This window comes from Rattus norvegicus, chromosome 10, assembly GCF_036323735.1.
Source record: "Rattus norvegicus strain BN/NHsdMcwi chromosome 10, GRCr8, whole genome shotgun sequence".
NCBI classification, from domain to species: Eukaryota; Metazoa; Chordata; class Mammalia; order Rodentia; family Muridae; genus Rattus; species Rattus norvegicus.
Window position 1 is genome coordinate 60,646,835 of NC_086028.1, and position 13,440 is coordinate 60,660,274.

Consider the following 13,440-nt stretch of genomic DNA (forward strand, 5'->3'; position numbering starts at 1 on the left):
CACTGAGCAAGCATGCTCTTGCTGAATGAGAAGCCTTGCAGCATAATGACTGTTTTCTTTCTCGCTCACTGTCTCCACGTTTCAAAGCTGGCTTGGTGTTAGACTGCCGTGTAAACATCAGTACAACCCCAGAGGGCTAGGGCGTCAGCATTCCTGGGCTCGATGGCTTTTCCTTTTGTGTTTTCATTTAAAGATGCATTTTAGGGTTACAAACATTAGTATGAATGATCTCCAGGCCTCAGTCTAATCTCTGAGTTTGTAATGAGTTAACATCTTTCCCTAGTGAATATTTATTATGAAGGCTAATTAATTGCTTTCCAGTTACAAGAACCCTTTACAGTCAAAGAAAGTAGGATCACAGATACACTGTTTATTCAAATAAAGCAAGGGAAACAAAGGGCGTCTTTCTTAAACTCTCTCTATTTAACAGAGCTCTAATAAAGGTCCAGGGCCATCTGGTAACCAAACCGAACATTAACTGAGGAAACCGCAGCAGTGCTCTGCCGTGGCCTGGATGTCCCAGTCCCTCCTCTGTCTCTGGCTTTGCCGGATTTACCAAGATCCTGTTATCTTCACACAGGAACTATATTACCAGTAACCGACCCCACCCTGTGGATAATGAGGTAAATTATGCAATTTGGGGTTTGCTTTTCCCCAAGGGGACAGCAAGTCAATGCTTATCAGCCATCCTCAGAAGAGACAATTTTGATTAATATCAGATGCATCTGACTCAGTCTATTAAACCCATTAGACCCTGAAGGATATTCAGATATTAATGATAGGCCTTTGATTAATAATTCCACCCTTCTGCCATTCCAAGCATTAACAAGCATGTGGTACCTCTGCAAAATGGAGCCTTTGATTCTAGGCAGACACACCCTCTAAACACCTGGGTTCTTCCCCGCTCTTACTGCCTCCAGGAGGAACCCAAGACAAAAAGGTGCCACCACTGGAAAAGCAAACTTCAGGTCATATAATTCACCTCATTATCCAGAGTGGGGTCAGTGACCTGTGACATAATTCCTGCGTGACCGACAAAGCTAGAGACAGGAGGGACTGCTGCTACGCTACCTGCCAGCCGAGAGCTGGCACTTCATGAAGGTCTAGACACAGCCCTCTAAGCTCGCTGCCTTTTGCCTATCAAGGAGTCCCAAAAGGGGTGCAGACAGGTTGCCAGTCTCTCCTGAGGATCTTCATTGTCATTGTGGGGCTGTCATATAGGGTGGGGGTGGGAAGGAAGCCATTCTATTTCCGTTCTTTCCTCTCCATCCACCAGCAGTACTTGCTCACATCAAATGTTCTTCCTGATGTTCATGATCAGCCTTTTGCTATAGTCTCTGTAGTCCACGGGCTTCACGTCTATCACAGTGGCCTTAATTCGAGATTCATCCTTTGAAAAGAAAGAAGCTGTTTGTGAGTGGCAGAGCCTGGTGTGGAGCAGTGGAGATAACCTTCTTGGCTTCAGATAGTCCAGCAGGAAGAAGGGAAGTTTAGAACTTCCCAGAGAGAAAGTGCTGTGAATTCCTGGAGATAGGCCAGATCCCCTTCCACAGAGCCTTTCCCCATCCTAGGCACCCTATGCTCAGACCTAGCAATCATCCTGGAGTAGGCTCTGTCTTTATATGGGTGCAATGGGGGCCCAGAGCAGACAGATAACTTGCCCTAAAAGATCGCCTTCATCCAGAAAAGCATCTGTGGTAGCAGGGACTCTGGCTTCTGCTCCAGCTCTGGGCAAGGCTGCCTCTCTGTTCTTCACCTGCCCACACCAGGAGAGAGGAAAACCCTACGATCTCCCTTAGTCCACCTGACTTTCTGACACCATCACAATAATGCTCATTTAACACAACAACCGAAGTATCTATTCACAGGTACTAAGCTGATAATTCAGAATGTGCAAACTTTGTGGCTACAGGAGAGTTGGCAGAACTCCTCCTCAGCTTGTCTCCAGGAACTCAACAGTGTCTTTGAGGCAGAACACGATCCCTAGAGGCACATACGTCTAGCTGGGTGCCATGCGCTTAGTAATTACTAAATGTACTGATGTTTACAAGTATGGTTAGAGCCAGACCTCCTGGGTTGGCCTCTTGGCTCTGCTACTTCCTGGCTTTAGGCTCAGAGTCACTCTGTACACCTCTGTCTCTCCATCGGAAAAATTGGGCAACAGCAGCTCCAACACAGAAGGTGCTATGAGGGTCAACAGAGGACAGATAGCTGGGGCAGGACAGACCGTCCCGAAAGCAGGGTTGATCATGACCATGCAGCTCTGTGATGTCAGGACTAATTTAAACACTTGTCAGAGTTCTTTTACCAGCATGTGGTGTTTGTTTAATACTCTGAGTTTTAGAACCTAAACTGTGGGAAATGAGAGTCCACACACATCATTTTCTGAAAGAAAACAGACAACGAAGATCTCTGAAGGCTGTAATAGAGAAGGCTGGATGGTCTCCTTCAAGTCGGCTTCCACACCACCCCAGTGCAGGCAGTGAGCGGACCTGCCACAGGCCTCACAGCTTTAGGTAAGCCCTGACACTAACATTGAGGTGCTGCTGTGGGCACAAACAGCAAGGTCCCATCACAGCCTCTATCCCAGCGACCTGATTTATTACTTACATTGTAGGTCTCCAGCTTGACTCTGATTCTGAATGTAAATGATCGGAAGTTGGCATTCTGGAAAACCTCTTCAAACGCCTGCTCGTTCTGTAAAAACAACACATGGGGACTACTGGAAAACACCCATTAGACTGCTGAAGAGACTGAGGGGTGAAATCACGTAGGATTGACTGATTTGTAGGTGTTGTTTTATCCCACAAAACTGTTTAAGGAGAACTTTATTAAAGAATGAAACTCCTTACAGAGGAGTACTATTTTCCTTTCAGTATGAACAGGGCTGTACCTGGGAACCCCACCGCCAGCGGACACCCAATTCCAAGGATAATCAAGTTTGCTATGTAAACTGGTTGTTTACACAGACGCATGCACATCCTCCTGCATGCTGAGTCAGCTCTAGATTATTTCTAATACCAAACATAAATACCAGGCGAGCACACAGGGATTGGCCAGTGAACAGCCATGAGGAAAAATAATCTGCACAGGTCAATAATGTGCAATCTACTCCCCAAACATTTCTGACCCTCAGCTGGCTGAATTTGTGGATACGGAGAACAGACTATACTAAACCCACAGAAGCAGAGCCCTGGCTGCCAGTGCCAGCGAACGGAGCACTGCTGCTCAATGGGCAGAGCTCCATGACAGGAAAGGGGAAACATTTTAGAGATGGGAAGTGGAGCCAGAGGCCTGACGACGTGAATATGGCTAATGCCAATATGTATATTCATCCAAAAATGGTTTAAAAAATCCCCACATATAATGTGTGTCATCCCCCCACCCCGCCCCCGGGGCTGGGGACCGAACCCAGGACCTTGCACTTCCTAGGCAAGCGCTCTACCACTGAGCCAAATCCCCAACCCCTAGATAATGTTTTCTTTTTTTTTTTTCCCCCGGAGCTGGGGACCGAACCCAGGGCCTTGCAGTTGCTAGGCAAGCGCTCTACCACTGAGCCAAATCCCCAACCCCTACATAATGTTTTCTTTTTTTTTTTTCCCCCGGAGCTGGGGACCGAACCCAGGGCCTTGCAGTTGCTAGGCAAGCGCTCTACCACTGAGCCAAATCCCCAACCCCTACATAATGTTTTCTTTTTTTTTTTTTCCCCCCCGGAGCTGGGGACTGAACCCAGGGCCTTGCGGTTGCTAGGCAAGCGCTCTACCACTGAGCCAAATCCCCAACCCCTACATAATGTTTTCTCCCCCCCCCCCCCCCCCCCCGGAGCTGGGGACCGAACCCAGGGCCTTGCAGTTGCTAGGCAAGCGCTCTACCACTGAGCCAAATCCCCAACCCCTACATAATGTTTTCTTTTTTTTTTTTCCCCCCGGAGCTGGGGACCGAACCCAGGGCCTTGCAGTTGCTAGGCAAGCGCTCTACCACTGAGCCAAATCCCCAACCCCTATAATGGTTTTTTATGTGTCTTTTTTCTTCTTTTTTTTCGGAGCTGGGGATGGAACCCAGGGCAAGTGCTCTAACACTGAGCTAAATCCCAACCCCTTTATGTGTCTTTTTATCCCAATTAAAATTTTTAAATACTCTTAGGAACACATTTCTACAATTTGGAATACTTGTGGGGGGAGATATCTGAGCCCCAGCATATCTCCCCAGTGTGAATTAGGAAATGGGTGGGGGAGGCTGGAGAGATGGCTTAGAGGTTAAAAGCACATATTGCTCTTGCAAAGGAAGATGGCCCTTTCCTGGTACCAACTTGGTCGCTCACAACCACCTGGAACTCCAGTTCCAGGGATCTGACAGCATCTCCCGGCCTCCTCAGGCACCAGGCAGGAAAGTGGTCCTATATACCTGCAGGCAAACCACTCGCACGGAAATTAAAAAATAATTAAGTAGTCGCTGGGCCTGGAGGGGCAAGTCTCTAACTCCAGCACGGGGAAACAGGAGATTTGTCAGCTCCAGGTCTTCATAGTAAAAACACTTGTCTCAAAGTAAAACAAAACAAAACAAAAAAGTTAAAAACAAACAAAAAAATCTTAGTAAAATAATTGGAAGAGGCTGGGGAGAGCTGCCTTGACGGTGCATAGGTGCAAAACTGTATTCTGGAGGCTAAAGCAAGAGGATTACAGCCTGGGAAGCCAGCCTCAGCTACACAGGCTGGTCTTGGGCTACAGCATGAGACCCCTGCCTCAAAACAAAAATGTTCACATTATCATATACTTAAGGCTACAAATGCCTTCCTCTTTCCAATCCTTAAATGCTAGTGGATTTTGCTTTTTGAGACAGGGTTTCTCTGTGTTAGCCCTGGCTATCCTGGAACTAACTCTGTAGACCAGGCTGGCCTCTAACTCACAGAGATGTAATTCTTTTTTAAGGTTGGATTTTTCTTTGGAGGTGTGTGGGGTGATACCACTGGGACCTCGGCCCTCCTGTACCATGTTCACTAAGTTGCAGGTTGGCCTTTAACTTGGCTTTCTCCTGCCTCAGACTGCTGAGGCAAAAACCAAACCAAACTAAACCAAGCAAACAAACAAACAAACAAACAAACAAAAAAAAAACCCACACCAAAAAAGTATGAAGTTCAATTTTACATAAAACTAACAGTTCATATAAGCTAAGTACCATGCAGATCACACGGGTATGGAAACAGCTTCATCGTAGACTTCTGTCATTTGAGAAAAGTCATTCTTTGGACTTTTAACATATAAACAAAATAATATGTTAAATCTTAAAACATAAACCAGATACCTCTACTTTTTGGGATCAGGGAGGCAGGGTCGCACGCTGCCCCCAGAACAGCATGGTTCCTGAGGGAAGTCCTGTGCGTCCTCATTCACCAGAACCAAGAACAGCCAACATAAAAAACCCTGTACGGCTGCCCAAGCCTGAGAATCTGATATGAAAGTAGAGGGCCAGCAAAACAGATAAAAGGTAGGCTGCTCTTTAACAGTCAATCCCAGTTATCTCTGAGAAAGGACTTCTCGGGACTATTTTCTCAGACCCGTGGATGATCTAAAATAGGAGGGGAGGGCAGAACCAAACAGAACAGAGGGCAGAAAGAGGAAGGAAAGCACGCAAAACAAATGGCAAAACCTTCTTTTATGGCCTTTACAAGCCCCCAACCAATGTGGAGGAAACAGGAGAAGGGGCACTGTATATATAGATACAAATTCCCACGGCCCAGAAAACACGGCTTTACTAACTAGTCTTTTTTCTTTAAACTCAGCAAGTATCTTTCTTATGGTCGGCATAATCCTTACTCTGCATTAAATAAATCTAACACATAAGAAGGCAAATGCAGTAAAGGTGAAATCAGTTATTTTTTAACTGTTTGTTTTGATTGTGTGGTGTGCACGCCAGGCTCACACATGGAGGTCAGAGGACAACTTCACGAAGTGGGTCCTCTCCTTCCATGTCCCAGGGGTCCCAGGGATGAACTCGTGTGGTTAGACTTGCTTGCCAAGGGCTTCCCTCACTGAGCTGCCTCAAGGGTCCCAACTCATCTGTTCACTACCTATGTAGTTTTGAGACAGGGTCTTGCTATGCAGTCCAGGCTTTGAACTCACTCTGTACACTAGCCTGGCCTGGAGGTTTGAGTCATCCTCCTGCCTCAGCCCAAGTGCCAGGACAACAGGCAGGAACCATCACTGCAGCAGATAAAATGAAGCCTTCCCCTTAAACCAAAGTTCTTCCTGTGACCTTCACCTGAGAACCGGAAACCAGTGCCTGGATGTGCACTTATACATCTTATTTACTCCAAGGTTTGACTCCACTTTCTGAAAAGGTGTTTATTAGGCTGAGCACACCCACCCCAAGCCATTTCAAACACCTTGTAGCTCCAGAGTGACTGGAAGAAAGCGCACCAGCTCTGATGCATGAGAGACATCGATGGCGGCTGGTGCTTCTGTGCAATGTGCTCTACGGTCCCCAAGGCCATCACCTCACAGGACACACACAGAGGACACAGGTTAAGTTCTCACTCAGTGCAGTGAGAGCGCAGACACCACACCCAAAGCAAGCATGCAACAGCTCAGTGGCACCAGGCAAGCACATCACCATGCTGACAAACACGCAGCCAACCTTCTCTTTGAGTTCCCCAAGGTACACAGTGTTCTGTCCAAGAATGGCCTCCGCGGACTCCTGGAAACACGTCACCCACTGATTCTCCTGAAAATCTGCAATATTTACCTAAAAAGACCACAGCTCTATTATTTCAGCGAGTAAATAACAAAAGGAAGACACAACAAGGAGGGGGGATTATCTTTTCCCACTTAAAGTAATTCCAAGGAGAAAAGGTGTTGCATCATACACAGGCCCATCTCTGTGCTTTGGTTAACAGTCCCCTCATATGAGAAGGTTCACTTTTAGTACAGTATCCAATACATCACAGGGGCTACTCGATACTTTTATCATAAAGCGGGCTGTGTGTCAGGTGCTTCTGACCAAGCGTAGGCTATGGAATGCTCTGAGCACACTTGGGAGGCTATGCTGGGCTAGCATTGTTAAGTGCAGGTAATGCTATGCCAGTCTTATGCCATAGGAAGAAGTTTAAAATGTGGTCTAGCTCAGTCTGTTGGAGATGTGAGTTTAGACCTCAGGAGCTAGGCCAACTCAACTCCCACAGACATAGAAGCACCAGTTAGAGCGGTTCCTTCTTAATGCAAAAGGCTTCGCACTGCAAGTTTTTAAATGAGCCTCCATGGTAATAATGGGTTCCTTTCTTTTTATTTTACTGATTTGTTCTCTCCCCTCCTTCACCACGCTTGACATCTTTTAGTTTTTGAGACAGTGTTGTCCAGCAGGGCAAAGCCTTCCTTATTTACAATTTGTCCAGTCCAAATTCATCTGTGACTTCCTCACCACCAACCACACCCTCCAGTGTCATGCCTATGACAGTCAGTCCATGAACACCATAAGGCTTCTCATGATCCACTCTACTCACCGATAAGATCATGCGGTATTTGAAATTGGGAAATTCCCGGTCGCACTTCTCACAGCGGTACAACCCATTCTGCTGGTCAATCACTTTCTTATTGCAGTCCTGGGTCGGGCAGGCCTGGTACATACAGTTCTCTTTGCGAAGAAACACCACTGTTGCCACAGTGCTGAAATAGTCCGCCTGCAGGAGAAAAGGGAGCCGGCATCAGCGGGCTACACAGGTCTGGAACAAGTGACTCAGAGCCGCTCCTCCTTCTAGTAGTGAGTGTGTGCATATTCTAGTCCCATACTCACCGAGCGATTACAGAGTCGCTAACGCTGTGGTTTCAGAAATCACACGTGCTACACGCAAACCCACAGAGGTTACAAACCAGCAGTCAGGCACAGCATTTCCCCTTGTTGGAGACGGCAGCTCACTAGCTAGCCTTGAACTCAGAGAGGTCAGTCTGCCTCTGTCTCTAGAGTGCTTAGCCATAACACCTGGCCACTTAATTCTTTTTACAGTTATTACATACATGTATCCGTGTATATGATGTCCACAAGTATATGAATGCAAGTATGCATGTGTGCACAGGTCAGAGGACAACTTTCAGGAGTCAGTTCTCTTCTTCCACTGTGGGTTTCAGGGAACTCAGGTTTCCAAGATAGCAGAAAAAGTGCCTTTAACAGCTGAGTTATCTTGACACAGAATATTTAAAAATTATTTTTCAAAATTACATTTATTCAATGTGTATATAGTGGTTTTGCATGTATTCATATATACCATAGCATGTGTGTGAGGGCCAGCAGACCAGAGGACAACTTGGTGATCTCCCTTCACCAGGTGAGTGCGGGAGAGCGAACTCAGGCTGTCAGGCTCAGGGGCAGGCACTTTATACTGAGTCACCTTGCTGGCCAAGCACATCATTCCTTACACAGGGATTTCTACCCTTATCCTGAGGGATCGGTAAGCCTTTCCCCAGACCAGCCAGAAAACCCTTTAGGCCCAACGAGCCCTTCAGTCAGTCTCTACTGCCACTCCTCAACCAGCTGCTGTGGGTCAGGACAACCCGAAGACAACATGAAGACAGAAGGTGAACCAGCAAACTCTTACTGGTGGTGACAGACAGCGAGTCACAGCCCTGACAGCGCCTGAACTAAGTAAGTTTGAGAGAATGCAAACATACCCATGACTAAGACCTTCTAAATGGAAAATCCCTGGTAAGTAACCAGCAAGGAACTAAGTCACGGCAGGGGAGATACCTGCTTTTCGATGAACCTTTCACAGAAGCTCTTGTTTTTGTTTATACTCAGTCATGGCAAGTAAACTGCAAAATGCAGGTAGATCCTGAATTCAGAGATAGGCTACCCACTCCCCCAGCCCACGGCCAGGTTCCCACTGTGTAGCCCTGGCTGTCGGTAGAGCTCTCTATACAGACTGAGCTGATATCAAACTCGGAGACCCACTGCCTCCCAAAGTGTTGGGATTAAAGGCATTTGCCACTATGCCTGGCTTACACTGGTTCTTCCAGAGGAGCAAAACCAATTATGGCCATTTAAAGAGACTATGTTAGAAACCAGTTTAGACAGCTTTAGGGCTGTGGGTGTAGCTCAGTGGAAGAGTTTGCTTAGCATGCACGAGCTGTTGGTTTTAACCCTCAGCTCGACAGAACTGAATACATAAGAAGGCTTAGGGGTGGGGATGGAGAGATGAATTAGAGGGTAAGAGCATTGGCTGCTTATGCAGAGACACAAGATCAACTTCCCAGCACCTACATGGTGGCTCACAAACATCTATAACTCCAGTTCCAGGGGATCTGATGTCCTCCTCCTGACATCCTTGGGCACCTGCCACTCATTTAAGCTCACATGCAGGGCCTCAGGCCACTCTGCCGGCTTAAGCGAAGGTGCTGGCTGTCAAGCTGGATGGACTTGAGGTTGGTCCTTGGGACCCACAAGGGCGAGTTTGATTTCTATACACCGAGGTGAAACACTCATGCCTTATCCTACAGTTTTAAAGAGAAAACTGTAGAGAAATAAATTTTAGGAGAGTGCCTAAAGAGCTTCTCTGCATTTCCCGGTTAGACTCAGACTCAGCCTGCTCCCAAGTCTGAGAGCAGACAGGTATTCTGTATTCCTGGTCCTGGCTGTCTACTGGCTGTCTTTAGTTTAAGAGAGCAACTAGGTGAGAAGAAAACAGGAATCTAGCCGACGTTTAATTCTCAGGATGTCCTGTAATAGCATTATAAGTTGCTGTGGATGACAGTGATGGATCGGGCGCACAGTGAAATGAGACAGTGAGGAAGAAAACCTATATTGTACACTATGGCAATAACGGGGCAGCAGCAAGCGGTATTCAGAGTACAATAGAAATAAATGATTCAAACATCCAAGAGAACGCAGGTTAGACCAGGTAGGAAGAGGATCACTAAGAACACATTTAAATGGAAGCTGCAACGGAAATGGAATACCAGAGCCAGCCCATGGCAGGGCGGCAGCATGAGAACGGTCTGTTCAAAATCCAACATGGACCTGAGGCCGGCACACACTATCCTGCAAAGCCTGGTTATCACCACCTCCTCAGTATCCAAGAGCTCTCCACACCAGTCCTGCCTCACACCAGCGGCTACAATACATCCCCCGGCACGCATGGTCTCTACACCGGCCATGACTGAAGAGCAGTAACATGGTGCTCTGGAGCGGGCCTCTGGGGTCCCAGTAAGAGCACAGCCCTGAACCAGCACCAGACAACGGGTATAAAGCTCAGCCCTGGCGTTTTCTAGGCCTCTGTGGAGTAAGGGTGTGAGGTACCTTGTCGCCCTGGCCCAGGTTCTCGGATTTAGCTTCATACAAAGTTTTCCAGTTGGTGTTGCTCCCTCCGGTCCCTCCACTCCTGAGATCAGAGATGGAAACTCCATCTAAGGCTTGTCCTTCTGAGTCAAACCTAGGGAGAAAAAAGATATTGCTGATAGGAACTTTACATCCTTCTCAAATGTGTTGTTTGAATACACCAGCTACAAGCTCTGTCCCTCAGCTCTCACCTGGGTCCCAGCACACCCAGTCCACTAAAGAAACGAAATGCCAAAGTACCACAGACCCCTGCTCCAAACTGACAGCCATGAACAAAGTCGGCAACAGCAGGCAACACTGGCAGTCCCCCAGACTTCGAGCCTTCACCCCAATCACCAAAATGCATCAGATGAAAAGGGACATTTTTGTTTAATGAGTCTGCCAAAAATGTTTTCATGGGAGAAAATCTTTTAAGCCTAATCAGTTATAGAATTCAATGTACTTCATCAGAAGGCATTATCTGCTGTGTTAGAGATCTGCATTCTCAGCGAGGATTTGTTTATGGAAATATCAAGGTTAAATTCATTTATATGAAATTATTATTAAAATTGATTATACTTCTTGACCATCTATTGGCTAATCTGAAGGAAACGAGGCCAGGGAGAAGGTAGCAAGGACAGGGTAGTGGCAGAGAACAGTGTGCCTGAGATTAAAGACGCCATCAACTATATGAGTGGTAGGTAATTAAAGCTCCCCCCACAGGACTGACTCCCTAAAAAGAGACTACCCAACAGAGTGGCTGCTGCCCTAGGCCACAATCACCTTCTCATTCTGTCAGGTAAGCAGCCACATCCACCAGAGGACAAGGTCCATAAATCTGTTTCACCACAACTAGCCACACAAGTTTAAGGCTTCAAAAACTTCACACAGGCATTTGCCACCAAAGACAGCTCATAAGGAGTCAACAGAGCCAGGAGACAGGCAGCCGCTCTTACAGTAAAAATCCGCTCTGTCAGTGCCAGGATCTAAACATCTCCAATCCTTGTCTGGGTGGGGTGTGTGCACTGAACTCGTAGATCAATGACGGTATTCTGTTCAGGGGACAGACATGCCTGTTTGTGTTTTCTGTGATCACAGTTACTGACAGTGAAATATTAACTCCTTAATGCGGGCACACAATTAACCTGGAGTTGTGCTCAGAGCCTGGGAGGGAAACCAACCAACGAACTAGACCAATACCATGGTTGTCTCTGGTCATCCTAGGGAATTGTCATACGATGCAATGCTAGCTATCAGCAGTTACACAGACGGACCGACACCACTGAGCATGACATGTGACAGACACCCCAGACGCTCTAAGTATTAATTATTGTTATTGGTTTATATCAGACTCAAAACAAAAACGAGGAGTATGAAATATGAGCTCTTTTTCTCGAGTCCCCTAAACTCTAAGGCACAGCTGGAAACCATACATGTCCACCCTGTGACTACAGCTATTCAGTTTCCTTAAGCTCGGGTTAGGTAAATTACTTTCACCACCTCGATCCTCCCACACGACACTCTGAGGATGGAGTGCTCTTCCAAGGCAGAGTTTAATGCCTTAAAAAGCTCGGTATGGTGTGGAGATTCTAACAAGCTCTCCTCATCCCTTGAGTGCCTTGGGACTAACAATGTAAAGGCAACAAAGAGCCCATTGTTCTCACTGTGCAACAGCCGAGTCAGTGACTGCACAACAGAAGATGTGACCAGCTCCAGAGCCTCACCAGAGTAAGACGGTACATTCTACCCCCACATCAGCTGCCCACAGCGCAAACCGGAGATGCTCTCAGCACTGCTCTCCAGCACGCAGCTGTTAAAACCTTGTCTACCTGGTGGGATCAAGGTCAGCACGCAGCACTTAAGTTCTAATTGCTTTCTCTGACTCTCTAGGTTCATCAGGGGATCGTGGGCTTGTCGGTGTAAGAGGGCTTTCAGGCCACCATCTCCGAAGACATAATGCCTCCAAGAAATATAGGAACCACTTCACTCAATAGCAAAGGCTTGGCAAAAATAGCTTGGCAGAAGCCCACATGCTGACACTATCTAGCTCTCACCAAAGCCTGAACACAAATAACCCCTTAGCTGAGTTCCAAAAACCTACCATCCACGGAGCTTATAGGCCTCTGGGATGTCAGGATTCACAAGGACAGTGCTAGATGATAGGACAGAGAGGCTCCGCCCACCAAAGTCGGACACTCGGGCTCCTTTGATGGCCATCACAGGCTGCCTAGAACCGTCAAACTTGTCAGCCTGCAAAGCAAACACAAACATCATCGGCAAGAACAATGTACCGGATGGTTTTATGGAGAACAGTCAACGAATACAGGGTGAATACAGACAGACTCAGACTCAAGAATCTGCTTAGACTTTGAGGGAAGCTAATCTGTCTCTATATTCCTGAGTGAGCCAGAGTAAGGAGCACTGCACTATGGGAAGCTGCAATCATCTCATACAAGTGGAGGACTTCAAATGCTTGCTGGACAGCACTACTCTCTGAGCTAAAGTCCCACAGCTCAGGAAGACGAGAACCCCACCCCAGGGTTCTGCTCAGTGCAAGGACTCACGTCTTCTCCCCACAGCGTCGCAGTCACCACTTTCCCTGACATGTCCATCAAACAGATATTTCTCTTAGCAACTTCTCTGTTGTTAGACTTCACTGTGATTTTAGTCGCATCTTCATAGCTCTTGCAGATTCCAATTATGTCTGAAACAAAGAACACTTTGTAACAGCTCTCATCAAGGATCCTCTTAAAACATGGCCAAGGGATGAAAGGCAAGCACGCTAGTTGCGATCACCCCAAACACTGGAGACAAAATCACCTCTCTCTACCCTCACCCCTGGACGCACCTACAAGTGAGTCTTTAGACTTGCTCTCTAGGTCACCGATCCCTGTGAAGTCAAACTGAACTGTGGGTAAGTGATGGCCATCTTCGCAGGGAAGGACAGACGTCTCATTATTGAAGGTCATCTCATAGTCATTTTTAACAGCTGAGAACTGTTTGTTAGCGATTTTCAGAGTGCCCTTGGAGAAGTAATACACCTGCAAGAGAGGCCAAGTCAGGGACGCTAGTCAGCCATCAAACCCGTCCCCACGATGCAGCTTTCCGACTGTGCTCATGGCCCTCACTGTTCAGCTTGTC

At 47.1% G+C, this 13,440-nt stretch overlaps 1 protein-coding gene across 3 annotated transcripts in view; it reads right to left on the bottom strand.

Moving 5' to 3' along the window:
• Positions 1-350: 350 nt before the first annotated feature.
• Positions 351-13,440, bottom strand: part of Rpa1 (replication protein A1) — a 51,095-nt gene continuing 38,005 nt past the window's right edge. For all 3 annotated transcript variants that reach the window (NM_001394069.1, XM_008767961.4, XM_063268676.1), the window contains 8 exons: positions 13,148-13,340; positions 12,864-13,003; positions 12,401-12,549; positions 10,282-10,414; positions 7,496-7,672; positions 6,634-6,741; positions 2,611-2,697; positions 351-1,390 (listed from right to left, as the gene is read on the bottom strand). In NM_001394069.1, coding sequence (NP_001380998.1) covers positions 1,292-1,390; positions 2,611-2,697; positions 6,634-6,741; positions 7,496-7,672; positions 10,282-10,414; positions 12,401-12,549; positions 12,864-13,003; positions 13,148-13,340 — 1,086 coding nt within the window. In that variant the 3' untranslated portion in view covers positions 351-1,291. The remainder of the gene's footprint in view (positions 1,391-2,610; positions 2,698-6,633; positions 6,742-7,495; positions 7,673-10,281; positions 10,415-12,400; positions 12,550-12,863; positions 13,004-13,147; positions 13,341-13,440) is intronic.